The 22,520-nt window shown below is 43.8% G+C and overlaps 1 protein-coding gene across 1 annotated transcript in view; it reads left to right on the top strand.

Moving 5' to 3' along the window:
* Positions 1-22,520, top strand: part of LOC122561984 (glypican-6-like) — a 236,646-nt gene that overhangs the window by 45,035 nt on the left and 169,091 nt on the right. The window contains exon 2 of the mRNA XM_087991818.1: positions 17,860-18,018. Within this exon, the coding sequence (XP_087847944.1) occupies positions 17,860-18,018 (159 nt within the window). The remainder of the gene's footprint in view (positions 1-17,859; positions 18,019-22,520) is intronic.

Here is a 22,520-nt window from a genome sequence, read left to right as displayed (position 1 = left end):
TGATGTGGTTTAATTGGGGCCACTGCTGTTTGTAATTTTTATAAATGAGCTGGATGAGGGCATAGAAGGATGAGTTAGTAAATTTGATGAAGGGCTTTTGCCCAAAATGTCGATTCTCCTGCTCCTTGGATGCTGCCTGACCTGCTGTGCTTTTCCAGCACCACACTCTCGACTCTGATCTCCAGACCTGCAGTCCTTCTTCTCTACTAGTAAATTTGCAGGCGACACTAAGGTCAGTAGAGTTGTGGACAATGGTGAAGGATGTTGTGAGTTACAGAGGGACATAGATAAGCTGCAGAGCTGGGATGAGAGGTGCCAAATGGAGTTTAATGCAGAAAACTGAGAGGTGATTCTCTTTGGAAGGAGCAACAGGAATAAAGAGTACTGGGCTAATGGTAAGATTCCTGGTAGTGTAGATGGGCAGAGAAATCTCATGTGTCCAGGTACATAGATCCCCGAAAATTGCCACCTTGGTTGATAGGGTTGTTAAGGAGGTATACTGTGTGTTAGCTTTTATTGGTAGAGGGATTGAGTTTTGGAGCCATGAGGTCATGCTGCAGCTTTCCAAAACTCTGGTGTGGCTGCACTTGGAATATTTCATACAGTTCTGGTCACTGCATTAAAGGAAGGATGTGGAAGCTTTGGAAAAGGTTCAGAGGAGATTTACTAGGATGTTGCCTGGTTTGGAGCAAAGGTCTTATGAGGAAAGGCTGAGGGACATGAGGCTGTTTTTGTTAGAGAGAAGAGGTTTGAGAGGTGATTTAATTGAGACATATAAGATAATCAGAGGGTTAGATAGCATGGACAGTGAGAGCCTTTTTCCTCGGATGGTGATGGCTAGCATGACAGGACATACCTTTAAATTGAGGGATTATAGATATAGGACAGATGTCAGAGGTAGTTTCTTTACTCAGAGAATAGTAGGGATGTGGAATGCACTGCCTGCAACAGTAGTAGACTTGCCAACTTTAAGGGCATTTAAATGGTCATTGGATAGATATATGAATGAAAATGGAAGAATATAGGTTAGATGGCCTTCAGATGCGACATCGAGGGCCAAAGGGCCTGTGCTGCGCTGTAATGTTGCATACTCAACTACAGGAGCAATCATCCCAACACCCACAAATGGAGCTGCATCAGGACATTATTTAAATGAGCCACAACACATTGCAGCACCCAGAAACTACAAGAAGGTGAGGAACATTGCCTATAGAATGTATTCAGGAACAATGTACCCGGTAAGCACAGTCTGCTGATTCCTGCACAACAGTCCTAAACAAGAAGATACAGCACAGACTCTAGCCACCCTGCCATTACATCAAAGGCATTTCGGAGATGAACATCAGACTACTTTCACCCCCTAGGCATCATGGTAGCCCACTAACCTACCACCACAATGAAACAGCTCCTGATGATTGTAAAGGACCCCGTACCAACAACCAACAGAACAAACGTCATATACAAAATACCCTGCAAGAACTGCAACAAACACTACAATGGACAGACAGGCAGGAAACTAGCCATCAGGATATATGAGCACCAACTACCACCAAAAGACATGACCAACTATCACTGGTATCCATACACACAGATGGAGAGGGACACCAGTTTGACTGGGACAATATATCCATCATGGAACAGGCTAAGCAAAGACATGCATGGCAATTCGTAGAGGCCTGGCATTCAAACCGGAACGCCATTAACAAACATTTTGATTTGGACCCCATTTACCAACCTCTCAGTTACAGAACTAGAAATAATAACACCTAACACAACAAACCAGATAGATAAATAGCAAGTGGGACAGAACACCAATGCTTCAGTGGAGGCTCACTGATGATGTTACCTCACATGGTGGCAAAATGCCTGAGAAGAAATCTACCAGCTCAGTGAGCAAATTTACAACCTGATCCAAATCTGAGCTACAAATCTTCTTCAAAATTGCAACTATTATCTTTTGCTATAAATTCTGAGTCCTATGATTCTGCTCCACTAGCTACCTGATGAAAGAGCAGCGCACTGAAAGCTTGTATTTCCAGATGAACCTGTTGGACTATAACCTGGTGTTGTGTGATTTTTAACTTTGTCTACCAGAGTCCAACACGGGCACCTCCACATCACAGACTCAATGGACAGACCGATCAAAAGATCATATAAATGGTGTGAGTGGAGTGTTGAATGATAAGCGTCTGAGGTGATCAAGGATGTTGGACAGTGGGAGTAAAGTGTCAGTAGCTGAATAACAAGAGAAAGGATGACCTATAATCTGATTAAACGAGGCAGTGACATAATTACAAAAAATTAAAAATAAAATGGTACTAGAGACAACGTAACTGACAGGAATAACAAGGAACAAGGACTGAAGCCGCTGGAAAAGCCAGCAGGTCCAGCAGCCTCTATGAAGAGAAACCAGAGGAAGAGTCACCGGACCTGAAATGTTAACTCTGATTTTTCTTCACAGATTCTGCCAGACCTACTGAGCTCCCCCACCCCAACCCCCAGCAACCTCTGCCCCTGCTCCTGATTTACAGCCTCCTCACTAATTTTTGTTCTTATTTGATTGGAATGACATGATAGGTATAGGAGTAGCATGCTGAGGGTCTAACCAAAATAATAAGTAATCCAAAACTGTACAAACTAATTAAAGTGGAGAGATCATAACAAGTAATCAAGGTGATGGTGTCAAATCAGCACAGCTGAAAAGTTTTACGGATACAGAACATTGTGGTGGGGTCACATGAAGGTCATGGTTGAGGCAGTCTTCATGGGCACAGAATTTGGCTATCAGTTTCTGCTCGGTGATTTTGCTTTGTTGTGTATCTTGAAGGCTGTCTTGGAGGATGCTTAGCCGAAGATTGGAAGCGGTATGTTCTTAACCGCTGAAGTGTTCCCCGACTGGGAGGGAACACTCCTGTCTGGCGATTGCTGCGTGGTGTCTATTCATCCATTGTCATAGTGTCTGCATGGTCTCGTCAGTACACCATGCATCAGGTCATCCCGTGCCTGCAGCATGTGACATAGACAACAGTGGCTGAGTCACATGAATATCTGCCGTGTAGGTGGTGGGTGGTGTTCCCATGAGTGATGATAGTACCCGTGTTGATGATCTGACAAGTCACGCAGAGGTTGTCATGGCGAGGATTGTGTGGTGTTGAGGTCGATGTTGTCCTGAAGGCTGGAACATTTGATGCAAGCGATGATCTGTTTAAGGTTTAGCAGTTGTTTGAAGGCGAGAAGTGGAGGCTTAGGGATGATCTTGGTGAGATACTTGTCATCGATGACACATTGAAGGCTGTAATGAACATGGCATAGTCTCTCCGCTTCGGGGAATTACTGGATGATAAAGGGTACTCTATCGGTCGTGTCCTGTGTCTACCTTCTGAGGAATTTGTTGCGGTTTCTTGCTGTTGCATGTCAGAACTGGTGATCGATGAGTGGAGCACCATATCCCATTCTTATGAGGACATCCTTCAAAATCTTTGTCTGTTGCGCTCCTCCTCATCTGAACAGATCACTTGTATGTGCAGGGCTTGTTTGCAGAGGCTAGCTTCTTTAACATATTTAGGGTGGAAGCTAGTGAAGTGCAGCAGTAGAATGAGGTATTGAGGTGTCTGTCCTTGAAGGAGATATATGTGTCCAAGAATGAGACTTATTATAGAGAGTTATCCATGGTAAGTCTGATGGTGGGATGAAACCTTATGACAGAGGTAAAAACAATGAGGTAAAAACAATGACTGCAGATGCTGGAAACCAGATTCTGGATTAGTGGTGCTGGAAGAGCACAGCAGTTCAGGCAGCATCCAAGGAGCTTCGAAATCGACATTTCGGGCAAAAGCCCTTCATCAGGAATAAAGGCAGAGAGCCTGAAGCGTGGAGAAATAAGCTAGAGGAGGGTGGGGGTGGGGAGAAAGTAACATAGAGTACAATGGGTGAGTGGGGGAGGGGATGAAGGTGATAGGTCAGGGAGGAGAGGGTGGAGTGGATAGGTGGAAAAGGAGATAAGCAGGTAGGAAAAGTCCGGACAAGTCATGGGGTGAGTGCTGAGCTGGAAGTTTGGAACTAGGGTGAGGTGGGGGAAGGGGAAATGAGGAAACTGTTGAAGTCCACATTGGTGCCCTGGGGTTGAAGTGTTCCGAGGCGGAAGATGAGGCGTTCTTCCTCCAGGCGCCTGGTGGTGAGGGAGCGCCAGTGAAGGAGGCCCAGGACCTCCATGTCCTCGGCAGAGTGGGAGGGGGAGTTGAAATGTTGGGCCACGGGGCGGTGTGGTTGATTCGTGCGGGTGTCCCAGAGATGTTCCCTAAAGCGCTCTGCGACAGAAGCTGGGGGTTCATAGAACATAGAATAATACAGCACAGTACAAGCCCTTCGGCCTTCGATGTTGTGCTGACCTTTTATCCTATTTTAAGATCAAACCAACCAACATACGTACTAAATTCCATGTGCCTATCCAAGAATTGCTTAAATGTCCGTAATATGTCTGACTCTACTACCACTGCTGGCAGTGCATTCCATGCACCCACCAGTCTCTCAGTAAAGAATCTACTTCTGACATCCTCCCTAAACCTTTCTCTGATCACCTTAAATTATGCCCCCTCATTATAGCCACTTCTGCCCTGGGAAAAAGTCTCTGGCTATCCACTCTATCTATGCCTCTCATTATCTCATACACATCTATCGAGTCACCTCTCATCTTTCTTCACTCCAGTGTGAAGAGCCCTAGGTCCCTCAACCTTCCTTCATAAGACATGCCCTCCAGTCCAGGCAGCATCATGCTAAATCTCCTCTGCACCCTGTCTGAGACTCCACATCCTTCCTGTAATGAGGTGACCAGAACTGAACACAATATTCCAAGTCTGGTCTAACCAGGGATTTTTTGAGCTGCAGCATAACCTCGCAGCTCTTAAACTCAATCCCCCTGTTCATGAAAGCCAGCACACCATACACCTTCTCAACAACTCTGTCAACTTGGGTGGCAACTTAGAGGGATCTGTGGACATAGACGCCAAGATCTCTCTGTTCTTCCACACTGCCAAGAATTCTGCCTTTCACCCTGTATTCTGCATTGAAATTCAACCTTCCAAAATGAATCACTTTACACTTTTCCGAGGTTGAACTCCACCTGCCACTTATCAGCCCAGCTCTGCTTCCTGTCAATGTCCTGTTGCAACCTACAACAGCCTTCCACACAATCCATGATTCCACCAACATTTGTGAAATCGGTAAACTTACTAACCCACCCTTCCACTTCCTCATCCAAGTCATTTATAAAATTCACAAAGAGCAGAGGTCCTAGAACTAATCCCTGTGGAACACCACTGGTCACCGAGCTCCAGGCAGAATACTTTCCATCTCCCACCACCCTCTGTCTTCTATGGGCCAGCCAATCCTGTATCCAGGCAGCCAGATTTCCCTGTATCCCATGTCTCCTTACTCTCTGAGCCTACCATGGGAAACCTTATCAAACGCCTTGCTAAAATCCATGTACACCACATCCACTGCTCTACCTTCATCAATGTTTTAGTCACATCCTCAAAGAATTCAATAAGGTCTGTGAAGCATGACCTGCCCCTCACAAAGCCATGCTGACTATCTCAAATCAAGTTATGATTGTCCAAATAATCATAAATCCTGTCTCTCAAAATCATCTCCAATTATTTGCCCACCACAGACGTAAGATTGACAGGTCTGTAGTTCCCAGGATTATCCCTATTTCCTTTCATGAGCTAGGGACTAACATTTGTCGTCCTCCAATCATCTGGCACTACTCAGTGGACAATGAGGATGCAAAGATCATCACCAAAGGCACAGCAATCTCTTCCCTTGCTGCCTGTAGTAACCTTGGGTATATCCCATCTGGCACAGAGGTTTTATCTATCTTTACGTTTTTCAAAATTGTCAGCACATCCTCCTTCCTAACATCAACTTGTTCAAGCATATCAGTCTGTTTCATGCTGTCCTTACAACTGAGAGGGACCTTGACGGTTGTGAATATTGAAGCTAAGAATTCATTAAGGAACTCCCCCACCATCTCAGACTCCAATCACAGGTTCCATCCACTATCTTGATTGACCCTACCCTCACTCTGGCCATCCTCTTGTTTCTCGCATAAGTGTAGAATGCCTTAGGATTTTCCTTAATCCTATCCGCTAAAGCTTTTTCACAACCCTTTCTAACTTGCCTCAGTCCAATCTTCAGTTCTTTCCTGGCTATGTTGTAACCCTCTCGAGCTCTGTCTGATCTTTGTCCCCTCAACCTTAAGTAAGCTTCCTTCTTCCTCTTGACTAGATGTTCCACATCCCTTGTTACCCACGATTCCTTCACCCTACCATCTCTTCCTTGCCTCAGTGGGATAAACCTGTCCAGCACTATCAGCATGTGCTCCCTAAACAACCTCCACATTTCTATCATTCATTTCCCTGAGAATATCTGTTCCCAATTTAGGCACTCCGTTTCCAGCCTAATAGCATTGTGATTCCCCCTTCCCCAATTAAATACTTTCCCATACTGTCTGCTCCTATCCTTCACCATTACTATAGTAAAGGTCAGGAAGTTGTGATCTCTGTCACTGAAATGCTATCCCACAGAGAGATTGGATACCTGGCATGATTTGTTGCCAAGCACCACATCCAATATGGCCTCCCTTCAAGTCGGCCTATCCACGTATTGAGTCAAGACCTCTTCCTGGATGCACCTGACAAAAACACTCTAGCCAAACTATTTGAATTAAGGAGGTTCCAATCAATATTAGTGAAGTTGAAGTCACCCATGACAACAATCCTGTTACTTCTGTACCTTTCCAAAATCTACCTCCCAATCTGTTCATCTGATCTCTGTTGCTATTGGGATAGAAAACTCCCAATAAAGTCACTGCTCCTTTCCTGTTTCTGACTTTGTAAACAAACCCTCCTCAATGCCCTCCTTTTCTGCAGCTGTGATACTATCCCTGATTAGCAATGCCACTTCCCAACCTCTTTTAGGCCCCCCCCAATCCTTTTTGAAACATCTAAACCCTGGAACATCCAATAACCATATTTACGCCTGTGATATCCAAGTCTCCGTAATGGTCACAATATCTTAATCCAAGTACTGGATTATCTTAATCCAAGTACTTAGATCCATGCTCTAAATTTGTCACCCTTATTCCCGAGACTTCTTTCATTCAAATAGGGTTCAAAGCCCACCAGGGCAGATGGTGGAATTTGAATTCAATAAAATTTTGGAATTAAGAGTCTAATGATGACAATGAATCCATTGTCGATTGTTGGAAAAACCCACCTGGTCCATTAATGTCATTTTAGGGAAAGAAACTGCCATCCTTGCCTTGTCTGGCCTATGTGTGACTCCAGACTCACAGCAATGTGGTTGACTTTTAACTGCCTCCAGGGCAGTTAGGGATGGGCTATAAATGCTGGCGTAGCCAGCAACGCCCTCATTCTGTGAATGAAGTTTTTAAAAAATGTAGTCCCATTTGGCCCATATTTCTGATGAAGGGCTTTTGCCCGAAACGTCGATTTTGCTGCTCGTCGGATGCTGCCTGAATTGCTGTGCTCTTCCAGCACCACTGATCCAGAATCTCTCTCAACCCTGCCTATTCATATACCTTTTAAATGCTGTAATTGTACCAGCCTCCACCACTTCCTCTGGCAGTTCATTCCATACATGCATCACCCTCTGCGTGGAAAAAGTTGCCCCTTCGGTCCCTTTTAAATCTTTTTCCTCTTAGCTTTAACCTATGTCCTCTAGTTTTGAGCTCCCCTACCCTGGGGAGAAAAGATTTTGTCTATTCATCCTATTCATGTCTTTCATGATTTCATAAACCTCTAGAAGGTCACCCCTCAGCCTCCAATAATCCAAGGAAAATAGACCCAGCCCATACAGTCTTCTCCTATAGCTCAAACTCCATAACCTTTGCAATGTCTTTGTAAATCTCTTCTGCACTCTTTCAAGTTTAGCAACATCTTTCACATAGCATAGAGACTAGAATTGCATGAAGTGTTCCACAAGTGGCCTCAGCAATGTCCTGTACAGCTGCAACATAACATCCCAACTCCTATACTCAATGCACTGACCAATAAAGACAACTCTGTCAAATGCTGCCTTCACTGTCCTGTTTACCTGTGATTCTACCTTTGAGGAACTATGAACCTGCACCACAAGGTCTTTTTGTTCGGCAACACTCCCCAAGACCCTACCATTAAGTGTACAAGTCCTACCCCGATTTGCCTTACCAAAATGTAGCACTCACGTTTATCTAAATGAAACTCCATCTGTCACTCCTCAGCCCATCTGATCAAGATCTCCCTGTACTTGGAGATAATCTTTTTCATTGTCCACTACACCACCAATTTTGGGGTCACCTGCAAACTAACTTACCATACCTGCTATGTTCACATTCAAATCATTTGTATAAATGACAAATCTAGTAATCTTCTTTGAACTCTCTCCAAGGCTTTAACATCTTTCCTTAAATAAGGTGCCCAGAACTGAACACAATACTCTAAACGTGGCCCGACCATCATATCCTTGCTTTTGTGTTCTATGCCTCTATTTAGAAATCCAAGGATCCTATAAAACCTAACTAACAACTGTTTCAACTTGCCTGGCCACCATTAGGGAATCATGCATATCAACCCAAAATCCCTCTGCTCCTGTACTCCCCTCAAAGTTGGACCACTGAGCCTGTGTTGTCTCGTCATGTTCGTCTAACAAAATGCACAACTTTGCATTTCTCTGTATTGATTTTCGTTTGCTAGGTGTCTGCCCATTTGGTCAACTTGTCAATGTTATTCTGAAGTCGCTTAGCATCATCTTCCTCACCATTCACTGTTCTTCCTAGTTTAGTATCAAACTTAGAGACTTTTTTTCCTTAACATCCATTTCCAAATCATTGATATCAATCAGAAAAAGCTAAGTTCCTAACACCAATCCCTGGGGGCGGCATGGTGGCACAGTGGTTAGCACTGTTGCCTCACAGCGCCAGAGACCTGGGTTCAATTCCCACCTCAGGTGACTGACTGTGTGGAGTTTGCACATTCTCCCCGTGTCTGCATGGGTTTCCTCCGGGTGCTCCGGTTTCCTCCCACAGTCCAAAAATGTGCAGGTCAGGTGAATTGGCCATGCTAAATTGCCCATAGTGTTAGCTGCAGGGGTAAATGTAGGGGAATGGGTCTGGGTGGGTTGCGCTTCGGTGAGTCGGTGTGGACTTGTTGGGCCGAAGGGCCTGTTTCCACACTGTAAGTAATCTAATCTAATCTAATCTAATCCATTTTCAACTTGCCTCCAGTAAGAGAAATATCTATTTATACCTACCTCCTGATTCTTATCCTTTAGCCAACTTCTAATCCTTGCTGTCAAGGACCCATCAATCCCAATTTCTAATTTGTGAACCAACCTGCCATGTGGCACTGTATCAAATGTTTTCTAAATGTCTAAATCCACAGCACTACTCTCACCCACTGCCTGTGTCACCTTGTCAAAGAACTCAATCAAATTTGTCAGGCATGACCTGCCCTTGACAAAGCCATGTTGACTGTCTCGTGTTAACTTATTTTTCTCTCAGTGTATGTTTACCTTCTTCTATATTATGGCCTTCATCAGTTTCCCACTGTTGACAACAAGCTGACAGGTCTGTAGTTTCCTGGGTTATCCTTGATCCTTTCTTAAACAATGGTGTCACATTTGCAATACTCCAGTCCCCCGGAACTAATCCTATGTTCAGAGAGGCCTGGAAAATTTTTGTCAATGGCTTTGCGATTTACTTCCTTAAGCAAACTAAGATGCATCCCTTTCGGCCCTGGCAAATTCCCTGCCTGCACTGCTGCCAGCTTTTTTAGCATCTCTTCTTTACCTATCACTGTATTGTCCAGTTTCTCAATACCCACATTTTCAACATAGCCATTTTCACCATCTTCTAATTTGTTAAAGTCAGAAGCAAAATATTCATTTAGTACTTCTGCCATATCCTTTGCTTCAGAGAGCAGCTTACCCTGCTTGTTCCTTGTGGGCCCCACTCTACCCTTCACTAATCTTTTAGTATTTATACGATTGAAGAACATTCACTATTTGTTTTAGTGCAGCCTGCTATCTTTTCCTATTGCTTCCTCTTGGCCTTCCTTACTCCATCCTTAGCCTCTCTCTTGAGGTACTCTTCCTGATTTGTATTATTTTGGTATGCATCATGTGCTTCCTTTTTCTTTCTTGTGTATTGTGTGGTATGTGTGTGTATTTGTGTATTATTCAATACATATTTGCCTGTGCCTTTGCAAAGGAGAACACAAGTATAGTCCTGAAAATGTTGGGGAACTCGTGGTCTATTGAGAAACTAAAGAAAATCAGTAATAATAGAGAAATGGTGTCTGGGAGACTGGTAGATTAATAGATGACAATTTCCTAGGGCCTCAGTAATCTACATCCCAGGACGTAGCTCTAGAAAAGTGGCTGTATTGGTGGTCATCTTGCAAGGTTCTATAGACATTGAAGGGTGGCAAATATAAGCCCATTATTTTAAAATCGAGGTAGAGACAAAACAGAATTTTTGACTGGTTAGCTTGACATCAATAGTCTGGAGTCCATTCTAAAAGATTTAGTAGCAGAACATTAAAGAAAACTGTAGCAACATTACATGGAGTCAGCATGGATTTGTACAAAGGAAATCATGCTTAACCAAATCTATTGAAATTTTTCAAGGATGTAACTATAGAGTTGATGAGGGCAAACCAGTGAAAGTGGCTTATTTGGACTTTCAGAAAGCATTTAATAAGGTCCTGCATAAGAGGACAGACTGAATGAGTGGACAAATGCATGGCTGATGAGATGTAAGATGGATGAATGTGAGATAACATAAGCATGCAGATGCAGTAGTTGGTGAAAACGCAATGTTATGTTGGCATTCATAGCAAGAGGATTTGAGTACAGGAGCAGGGATGTATTGCTGCAATTGTACAGGGCCTTAGTGAAGCCACATCTGGAGTATTCTGTGCAGTTTTGATCTCCTTATCTGAGGAAGAATATTCTGGTTGTGGAGGAAGTGCAACAATGGTTGACCAGAGTGATTTCTGGGATGGCAGGACTGAATTAATTCAGACTATATTCATTGGCATTCAGAAGAACGAGTGGGGGAAATTTTAAAGAAACCTATAAAATTCTAACTGGGGGACTGAACAGGGTAAATTCAGGGTGTATTTTCTCAATGATTGTGGAGTCCAGAACTGGAGTCGCAGTCTAAGAATATGGGGTAAATTATTTAGGACTGATATGAGAAACTTCTTCATCCAGAAAGTGATGAGCCGGTGGGGAGTTTTCTGCCATAGAAAGCGGTTGAGGCCAAAACATTGTGAGATTTAAAGAAGGACTTAGTTCGTTGGCTAAAGGGTTCACTGGAAGTATCAATCTTGATCATGTTGAATGTTGGTTCAGGCTTGAAGGGCAGAATGGCCTATTCAATTTTTATGTTCAATGTGTCTTATCTGTTTTTCTGTGCCAAGATGAATAATCTCTCACTTGGACACCTCCTACTTCATTTGCCACGTTGTTGTTTGTCATCTGCTATTCTTGTATCTCTTTGCAGCCTTTTTGTGTCCCCAAAGCTTGTATTAGCTTTGTATCATCAACTAACTTTAATACATTACAGACTGTCTCTTTGTTTCAGTCATTTATGTAAATCAAGTGAATTCCCTCCCTAATGACATTGTTGGTCAACCCAAAGCAGGTGGACTGCAAGAAAGCAGCTCATTACCACCACCCCAAGCCCATGTCATATACATAAATTTAAACAAAGCCCTAATACGAAGTTGGTATGTTCCTGAAAATTACGACCTGAAGTTTAGTTTAGATTCCCTACAGTGTGGAAACAGGCCCTTCAGTCCAACAAGTCTACACCGACCCTCCGAAGAGTAACCCATCCAGACCCATTTCCCTCTGACTAATGGACCTAACACTATTGGCAATTTAGCATGGCCAATTCAGGAAACCCACGCAGACACAGGGAGAATGTGCAAACTCCACACAGACAGTCAGCCGAGGCTGGAATCGAACCTGGGTCCCTGGTACTGTGAGGCAGCAGTGCTAACCACTGAGCCACTGTGCCGCCCCAGTGAAGCAACGTTTTCCTGAAAAGGAAAAAGGGCAGGAGTTGATAGCCTAGTCCTATTATCCCTGGACTATTAATCCAGAGACGCAAAAAACGATCTGGGACCCTGGGTTTGAATCCTGCTACGGCAGATGGTAGAATTTGAATTCAATTTTTAAAAAAAATCTGACATTAAGAGCCTAATGGCCATGAGTCCATTATCGATTGTTGGAAAAATTCATGTGGTTCACTAATATCCTTTAAGGAAGGAAACTGCCATCCTTACCTAGTCTGGTCTACATGTGACTCCAGACCCACAGCAAAGTGGTTGACACTTTACTGCCTCCTGGGATGGGCAATAAATGCTGGCCAGTAACACCATCTTCCCGTGAATGAATTAAAAAGATTCAATGTTAAAACCAGAGTTAGGTTTCTGTGAACATTATTTTTCCAAGCAAAACACATCTAGGCTGTGTGCAATATTGTGTGAAAAAATAATATGCAGTGTCTCGTGTTTAAAAATATTGCTCACCTCATGCTCCAGAGGTATGCCATAACATCACTGAGCAGGTTGATTACAAAATAGATATTTTTAGATTGAGCAAACTCCACCTAGTTGCTGAAGTTGGTCATTGCAGTCACCAACTGGCCAGGACTACCTGCAACATCTAATTTCGGCCGTTAGATGGACCGCAAGACTTCACCGTAGGATGGAAGCAGCTGAAGAGTTGACCCAGGGGAAGAAACAACAATGGGGAGAATAAAATAATAATTTCAGTTTAAACAAAAAAAGGGAGAGAGCAAGACAAGCAGATGAAGCCCCCAATGGTTGTGCTGGTCACCAGGATTTATAAAAGTAAGAATGTAGGATGCAAACAAAAGCCAGGGTAAAAGGAATTTGGGGTGAAAGCAGGACTTAGAATCACTGGGTAAAAATGAAAAGATCATAAAATACATAAGGGCAGAAGTAGGCCATTCAGCCCATTATATAGGCTCTATCATTCAATGAGATCATGGCTGATCTGATAATCTTCAACCTCACTTTTCTGCCTTATCCCCATAATCCTTGATTGTCTTCTCAAGATTATGAACTCATTGCAGGCTACAAAAGAAACAATCTGTGACAAGTGGTATTATAGCAAGGGAACGTAGTCAATATGAGGGAGACTTTGCCTCAGTAAGACAGAGATCTTGCATAACAAAAACAGAAATTGCTGGAAAAGCTCAGCAGGTCAGACAGCATCTGTGAAGAAAAAACAGAGCTAACATTTTGGGTTCAGCACTTTCTGCACTTGAGGTCGTTCTGGATGCTGGTAGTGTCCATGATTCCCCATATGTGACAGGCTACTCAGCTGCCCTCACCTGCCATGTTGTTCAATCCATAATCTTACTAGCTCACTTTATTCCTAAATAGTATTTCGCTTTTGAAATAACTGCTATTTCGGGTGAGTTCATAGATGTAGTTTCCTTAGCAGCCAGTCATTACACTGCTTTCCTATGATGTGAGTGAATTTTACTTGACTGTAGATTCTCACCTACCAGCTTCCTGTTCAGAAGGTCCGAATCATCAGTAGCTGAAACTTTCCTGAAGGGTCAAGATAATCTAAATGGGGTGTTTGGTATGACATCCCTAATGGAAGCTCAAAAAGCAGATCCTAAGTTACATGAATGAGCGGTCAGTTCATACTGGGGAAGAATCTGGTGGAGTTCATGAGTGTCATCATCTTAACAAGTGCTGATGAGGAAGTGAAGACCTCCTCTCAGCCCTGCAGATGATGATTGGACAGTTGCGCATTAGATAGTGGTACCAGCCAGCTATCATAGGCAGATGTTGTCAGTGGGAACATAGGAGCAGGAGCAGGCCATTTAGCCCTTCGTGCCTGTTCCACCATTCACTGAGATTATGGCTGATCTGTGGCTTAACTCCATATACCTACCTCTGCTTAACAAAAATGTATCGATCTCCAATTTAAAATCCAGTATCCACTGTTATTTTTTGGAAAAGAGTTCCAAACATTTGCCACATTTGTGTGTAGAGTAGCACGTGAAATTCCCATGGCAGTACATGCCAGGTTCTGAAAAGCTCAGGTGTCCATAAACAGTATTTTATGAAGATGTTATGTAATTTTGTAAAGAATGCCATACTTGCCAAGTTTGAGATAAACCTCAGCTTGTAATTAAACCAGCAGCCCTGATTCCTTTCACAAGTTTTGAGGAACCTGTCAGTTGTGAACTAGTGGATTGTGAGAACCATTACCTAAAATGAAAGCCAGCAATTAATATATCCTTAAGGACAATCGGAGCTAGGGTGATAATGGGAAAACTAAGACAGTTGTGCACTTGTTATGGTCTGCCAATGGAGGTAAAGATTGATCAAGGATCAAGGTTTTTACAAAACTATTTTTTCAGCTAATCACGAGTAAGTTGGTGATTAGACTACTGAAATCAGCTGTGCCCCCAAACCCCATCTGTGGACCCAAAGTGCTCTGGAGAGCTGTCACCAAACTCTCAAAATCATGATCAAAGCCTATTGTTATAACTGTCCAAAAGATTGATTGATTTGATTTATTATTGTCACATGTACTGGGATACAGTGAAAAGTTTTGTTTTGTGTGCTATCCAGAGAAATCATACCTTACATAAATACATCAGAGTAACAGAACAGAATGCAGAATATAGTGTTATACCTACAGAGATGGTGCAGAGAGAGATCAACTCTAATACATGAGAGGATCGTTCATGAGTCTGATAACAGCGGGGGAACAAACTGTTCTCAAATCTATTGGCAGGTGTTTCCAAACTTGGATTGGGAAAAAGGTTAGATTTTCTTTTCTTTGCAACCAGAGATTCTCCAAACAAATCTACTAGCTACAGCCATTCCAGTTAGTTTATAGGCATGAAATAAGAGTGTTATGGACCAGATCAGACCCCCTCAAAATATTTTAAGAAGGTAGTCTAAATCCTAACTTTATTTTAATGGTAGATGTGAAGTGCCGTGTTCCAGATGCGATGCGACTGGTCAAGCTACTTGACATTAAGCAAAACAGAATTTATTTAAACACTAGAAAATATAAACAAACGAAAGAGGAGTTTATAATAATTTGACTATTGGAAAGCTTAACGGAATAACAGATGCAGTAACTATTACTAGTTAACTCCCAATATAGTGACATCCCATAAACACCCCCACCCCCCAGCCCCGGCAAAAAAGCAAACTCAGACAGATTCTCACATGCAATTCTCCAATCCAGGAGGTAGAAGCATCAAGAGAAAGTTCAGAGATTGTAGCAGCCAGGAAACATTCACTGTGAGAGCCCAAGAGCTTCTGATGTTACTGAAAAAACAAAACCCAGAAACCTGGACTCTGAGAGAGCTGGCCACATCCATTCAGGCTGTTTTTTAAAAATATATTTTTATTGAAAAAAATAGATTTTTAAATATTACATCAAGTACAAAACAATACACTTCAAAACAGTACAAAAGAAGCAACCTAAATAAAAAATCCCTAATCCACCCTCATGTACAAACATATAAACATATATAAGGAGAAAGTGAGGACTGCAGATGCTGGAGATCAGAGCTGAAAATGTGTTGCTGGAAAAGCGCAGCAGGTCAGGCAGCATCCAGGGAACAGGAGAATCGACGTTTCGGGCATGAGCCCTTCTTCAGGAATGAGGAAAGTGTGTCCAGCAGGCTAAGATAAAAGGTAGGGAGGAGGGACTTGGGGGAGGGGCATTGGAAATGTGATAGGTGGAAAGAGGTCAAGGTGAGGGTGATAGGCCGGAGTGGGGGCGGGGGCGGAGAGGTCAGGAAGAAGATTCCAGGTTAGGAAGGCGGTGCTGAGTTCGAGGGATTTGACTGAGACAAGGTGGGGGGAGGGGAAATGAGGAAACAGGTGAAATCCGAGTTCATCCCTTGTGGTTGGAGGGTTCCTAGGCGGAAGATGAGGCGTTCTTCCTCCAGCCGTCGTGTTGCTATGGTCTGGTGATGGAGGAGTCCAAAGACCTGCATATCCTTGGTGGAGTGGGAGGGGGAGTTGAAGTGTTGAGCCACAGGGTGGTTGGGTTGGTTGGTCCGGGTGTCCCAGAGGTGTTCTCTGAAACGTTCCACAAGTAGGTGGCCTGTCTCCCCAATATAGAGGAGGCCACATCGGGTGCAGCTGATGCAATAAATGATGTGTGTGGAGGTGCAGGTGAATTTGTGGCGGATATGGAAGGATCCCTTGGGGCCTTGGAGGGAAGTAAGGGGGGAGGTGTGGGCGCAAGTTTTGCATTTCTTGCGGTTGCAGGGGAAGGTGCCGGGAGTGGAGGTTGGGTTGGTGGGGGGTGTGGACCTGATGAAGGCGTCACGCAGGGAGTGGTCTTTTCGGAACTCTGATAGGGGAGGGGAGGGAAATATATCCCTGATGATGGGGTCCGTTTGGAGGTGGCGGAAATGACGGCGGATGATACGCTGTATATGGAGGTTGGTGGAGTGGTAGGTGAGGACCAGTGGGGTTCTGTCCTGGTGGCGGTTGGTGGCGGATGCCCTCCACCGCATCTCCTTCACTTCTCGCTCCTCTGCCCTTGAGCCCCGCCCCTCCAACCGCCACCAGGACAGAACCCCACTGGTCCTCACCTACCACCCCACCAACCTCCATATACAGCGTATCATCCGCCGTCATTTCTGCCACCTCCAAACGGATCCTACCATCAGGGATATATTTCCCTCCCCTCCCCTATCAGCGTTCCGAAAAGACCACTCCCTCTGTGACTCCCTCGTCAGGTCCACACCCCCCACCAACCCAACCTCCACTCCCGGCACCTTCCCCTGCAACCGCAAGAAATGCAAAACTTGCGCCCACACCTCCCCCCTTACTTCCCTCCAAGGCCCCAAGGGATCCTTCCATATCCGCCACAAATTCGCCTGCACCTCCACACACATTATTTACTGCATCTGCTGCACCCGATGTGGCGTCCTCTATATTGGGGAGACAGGCCACCTACTTGCGGAACGTTTCAGAGAACACCTCTGGGACACCCGGACCAACCAACCCAACCACCCCTTTGCCGAACACTTTACCTCCCCCTCCCACTCTGCCAAAGACATGCAGATCCTTGGACTCCTCCATCGCCAGACCATAGCAACACGACGGCTGGAGGAAGAGCGCCTCATCTTCCGCCTAGGAACCCTCCAACCACAAGGGATGAACTCAGATTTCTCCAGTTTCCTCATTTCCCCTCCCCCCACCTTGACTCAGTCCCAACCCTCAAACTCAGCACCACCTTCCTAACCTGCAATCTTCTTCCTGACCTCTCCGCCCCCACCCCCAGTCCGGCCTATCATCCTCACCTTAACCTCCTTCCACCTATCGCATTTCCAACGCCCCTCCCCCAAGTCCCTCCTCCCTACCTTTTATCTTAGCCTGCTGGACACACTTTCCTTATTCCTGAAGAAGGGCTCATGCCCGAAACGTCGATTCTCCTGCTCCTTGGATGCTGCCTGACCTGCTGCGCTTTTCCAGCAACACATTTTCAGCTCTGATCTCCAGCATCTGCAGTCCTCACTTTCTCCATCAAGAATCTGGTGGAAGGAAGAATGAATGGCTGAGTTTTACCTCTTATTGTCTGAGTATTACTAACCTTGCAATAAAAAACACATTTTTGAAATGACGTTCAGACGTCAGAAGTTCAAATGATTTTGCTTTTGATTACTTAATCTTTATAAATCATTGTTCTCACATAAAAGGGAGTAACTAATAGAATAAAGATGTGTTATTTTAACCCTGTTTGCAATCTTTCTCTTGTGTTTAGGAAATCAGCAGAAGGTATGTTCTCAGCTCAATACATGTTGTACCTTTGAAATGGAGGAAAAGCTCAGCCAGCAAGGTCAGCAAGAGTTTAACAAAGCTGTGCTGGAGACCAGCAGTATTCTATTATCAACATTTGCTTCGAGGTACAAAAAGTTTGATGGTAAGTTCTGGGAGAAATACAATTTATTGAATGTAAAGTAATTTCTTTTCAGTAGTTTTGAGATTTGGGTATCCTGTCAGTTGTCCTGTTCATTTGTTCAACATTCATAAATACAGAACAAAGGGCATTTTAGGAAAGTTGTGACAGACAGAGTAGGATGAATCCTATAAAAAGAAGCAGATTGCACAGGGCAGGGAGGTTCTGAGAGTGTTTATGAAGTTGGATTCCAGAGAGTCTGGATTACCATTATAGGATCAGGTGCCAGTGATTGCCATTAGACACAAATAAGGAACAGATAAGATTGCAAGATGATAAACATAAAACAAACTGTGTATACAAAATTACAAAAAATGCTTACCATATCAACATAGGATCATTATTAAATCTTAAAATGAGTAAGAATGAAATCTACAAGTGCAGAGAAGGAAACAGAAGTGAGAAATATTGGATCTATTGGTGGTTAGCTTCCAAAATTCCAGAGCAGTTACTACAGATTGGATGGACATAAATATCACCCCTCCATTTTAAAAAAGGAAGGAAAGAGAATAAAGTAAGAAATAACTTCTTATGAACAACCAGCAAAACTAATGTCATTTACAAAATACCTTGCAAGAACTGTAACAAACACTACATTGGACAAACTGGCAGAAAACTAGTCACCAGGACAATGAACATCAACTAGCCACAAAAAGACATGACCTACTCTCACTGGTATCCCTACATATGGATGAGGAAGGACACCACTTCGACTGGGACAACACATCTATCCTAGGACAAGCCAAACAGAGACATACACCAGAATTCCTAGAAGCATTGGCATTCCAATTGGAACTCACAAGCAAATTGACTTGGATCCCATTTACCACCCCCTGAGAAAAAGAACAGGCAATGACATCACCACAGGAAATGACATCACCCACCCAAAGAAACCTAAACATATAAATAGAAAGAGGGTCATGCCTCCAGTGCTTCATCCAGAGCCTCACTGATGATGTTAAGACCATAAGACCATAAGACATAGGAGCGGAGGTAAGGCCATTCGGCCCATCGAGTCCACTCCGCCATTCAATCATGGCTGATGGGCATTTCAACTCCACTTACCCACATTCTCCCTGTAGCCCTAGTTGCCTAACCATGTTGCCTAGTATGGTGACAAAATGTCTGAAAACGAACCTTCTAGCTCAGCGAGCAAACCTACATCCTTATGAACTTCTATTAGGTCACTCCTCAACCTTCTGCGTTCCAATGAAAACAATCCCAGTCTATCCAACCTTTCTTCATAGCTAAAATCCCCTATATCAGGCAACATCCTGGCAAACCTTTTCTGTGCTCTCTCCAAAGCATCCATACCCTTCTGATAGTGTGCTGACCAGAACTGTATGAAATATTTCATCCTTGTACTCAGTGCCCCTTCCAATGAAGGCAAGCATGCCGTAAACCATTTTTACTCCCTAATCTACCTACGCTGCCGCTTTCAGTGATGTGTGGACCTGCACACTCAAATCCCTCTGCATATCAATGCTCCTAAGGGTTCTGCCATTTGCTGTATAATTTCCACCAGTACTTGACCTTCCAAAATAATTGTTGATTTCGCACTTCTTGCTCAGTTGTTTAATTGTCCATCACCATTCATGACTGGATATAGCATGACTGCAGAGTTTTGATCTGATTTGTGGTAGAATTGCTGACTCTGACAAAGGGAGTCTGCAGGACAGCAAGCCCTGCTACTACACAAGCCTTGCCAAAAATCTAAGCTGGAGAAGCACCAATATCTTTGTGGGCAGATTTGCTAATGCCTACTTGGGAGTGTTTATAATAGTGTGACAGAGATGGGAATGAGAGCAGCAATTCATCACATGAGGAGAAGGTAGATGTTAATAGGATGAACAAGCAAAGCCGGTTTAATGAACAAGGCAGGTCTATAAAAATTGTATTAAGTAAGACAAGGACAGGATAGAGTATACAGCCAAAATTAGAGTTTTTTGTACAAATGCCTGGAGTGTAAGGAACAGATTACAGTCGGTTCTGCTGTAACGTGCATTTCTTCAATGCAAATTGGCTATAAACGATTGAAGAATTTACACCATTATATGTAGAATGCAGCCTTTCCTTACCTGTATTGGCTGTAACATGATTCCAGTCCTTTTGGATTAAATGGTGCTGCTATTTCATGATTTTCTTGTAATGCAGGATTGCACAGGAACAGAATTATCACATTAAATCAGAACAGATTGTAAATGAGCAGGCACTGATTCAAATTGGAAACTGATATACTAGTTATTACGGAAACATGGCTGCAGGATGGTTAGGACTGGGAACTAAACAAAGCAGGTGAATAAGGTTTATAGGAGGGATAGAGAAAATGGCAGAGGGGGTACAGTAGCATTTCTGATTAAAAACAGCATTCCTTCTTTGCGAGGGAGGATGTAATGAGGGGAAAGCACCCAGTGAAGACTTTATGGATGGAACTGAGGAACTGTGAAGGATCTAAAGCCACAATAGGTATTATATATAGACTAGCTGGTAAGAGCTCAGAAGTGGGCGGCACGGTGGCACAGCGGTTAGCACTGCTGCCTCACAGTGCCAGAGATCAGGGTTCAATTCCCACTTCAGGTGACTGTCTGTGTGGAGTTTGTACTTTCTCCCTGTGTCTGCGTGGGTTTCCTCCGGGTGCTCCGGTTTCCTCCCACAGTCCAAAGATGTGCAGGTCAGGTTAATTGGTCATGCTAAATTACCCGTAGTGTTAGGTAAAAAGGGGTACATGTAGGGGTATGGGTGGGTTGTGCCTCGGCGGGTCGGTGTGGACTTGTTGGGCCGAAGGGCCTGTTTCCACACAGGGAATCTAATCTAAAAGTGCTAAATTATATAAATGCTGAAATTAGGCAGCTTCAGGAGTGGACCTGAGTGGGAGCGAATTGGAAGGCAACCTGGGAAGATAAGAGTTTCTGATTTTGAGTGTTTCAGCTGAGGGGGAACTGAAAAGGACTGTCACAGGAAGGCTGTGATTTGATTGCCTAGTAGGGAATCTGCTAAATTTAAACCTGTGTTAAATTGAATCCTTGTTAAATTATTGGTTACAACTTGCGTTCAGATTGAGATAGTAAACAGAGATATTAAAAGTTGAATGTTAAAAAAAATTCAAAACTAATTAAATAACATAAGGATGGAGGGTCATGTGATGTGTTGTTTCAGCATGATGTGGGAGCTAGTGGACCCCATTGTGGTTCCCAGTGACCCTGTCTGTAGTAATGTTAGTTGCCCAAGGAACTCCGGCTCAGAGTTGATAAGCTGGAGTCTGAGATTCAAACTTTGCGACATATAAGGGAGGGGGAGAGTTACCTATATATGATGTGTTTCAGGAGACAGTCACACCCCGTAGCCTAACTCAAATTCGGCCAGTGGTCGGGACAGGAGGATGTGACGAGAGTTAGGCAGGCAGAGGGATCCGGGAGATAGAGTTGTCGGAGCCTCAGCCTTTGTCCTTGTCCAACAAGTTCAAGAGTCTTGCTCCCTGTATGGATGGGAATGAGAACTGCAAGGAGGATGAGCTGATGGACCACAGCACCATGGTGCAGGGAGCCATTTAAGTGAAGGGGAGAGAAGAGAAATGTAGTTGTAATTGGGAATAATACAGTTCAGGACATAGATACCGGTCTTTGTGACCAGGATCGAGAGTCCCAAAGGTTGTCTTGCCTGCCTGGTGTTCGCGTTCGCGATATCTCATCTGGGCTGCAGAGGAACTTGGAGTGGGAGGGTAAAGATCCAGTGGTTGTGGTCCACGTAGTTACCAATGACATAGATAAAACTGGGGCATAGGTTCTGCTAAAAGAGTATGAACAGCTAGGAGCTAAATTGAAAAGCAGAACCAAAAAAGTGGTAATCACTGGAGCTAATTGGCACAGGATCAATAAGATTAAGCAGGTAAATGCATGGCTTAAAGATGGGTGTGGTAGAAATGGGTTTGAATTCATGGACATTGGCACCAATACTGGGGAGGAAGGGACATGTTCTCATGGGATGGTCTTCATCTGAATCGTGCTGAAAAGTCCTAGTGAATTGCATAACTAGGGCAGTTGACAGGTCCTTAAATTAAATGGGGGGGGTTTCAGTTGTAGCAGAAATTAGAAAACCCAAACTAAAATAGGAGGTAAGTATCCAGGTTAGCGATGTGGAGGATGGTTACCAGACAACCAAGGTGAGGGACAAAACAGTGAATGTCTTTATGTACCAAGGAATTATAAAAACAGGGAAATTTACCAGGAAAACAAATTTAAAAGCTTTGTATCTATATGCACAAAGCATTCAAAACAAAATTAATGAGTTAATGGTGCAAATAGAAACATAAAGGTATGATTTTGTACCAATTACTGAAGAAGGGCTTATGCCCGAAACGTCGATTCTCCTGTTCCTTGGATGCTACCTGACCTGCTGCGCTTTTCCAGCAACACATTTTCAGCTCTGATCTCCAGCATCTGCAGTCCTCACTTTCTCCTCCACTTGGT

The sequence above is a fragment of the Chiloscyllium plagiosum genome, unplaced genomic scaffold (genome assembly GCF_037043375.1).
Source record: "Chiloscyllium plagiosum isolate Xiang-an unplaced genomic scaffold, Cpla_swu_hap1 HiC_scaffold_11, whole genome shotgun sequence".
In the NCBI taxonomy this organism is placed as follows: domain Eukaryota; kingdom Metazoa; phylum Chordata; class Chondrichthyes; order Orectolobiformes; family Hemiscylliidae; genus Chiloscyllium; species Chiloscyllium plagiosum.
Note: the sequence above shows the minus strand (reverse complement) of the source record. Positions and strands in the feature narration are given on the sequence as shown.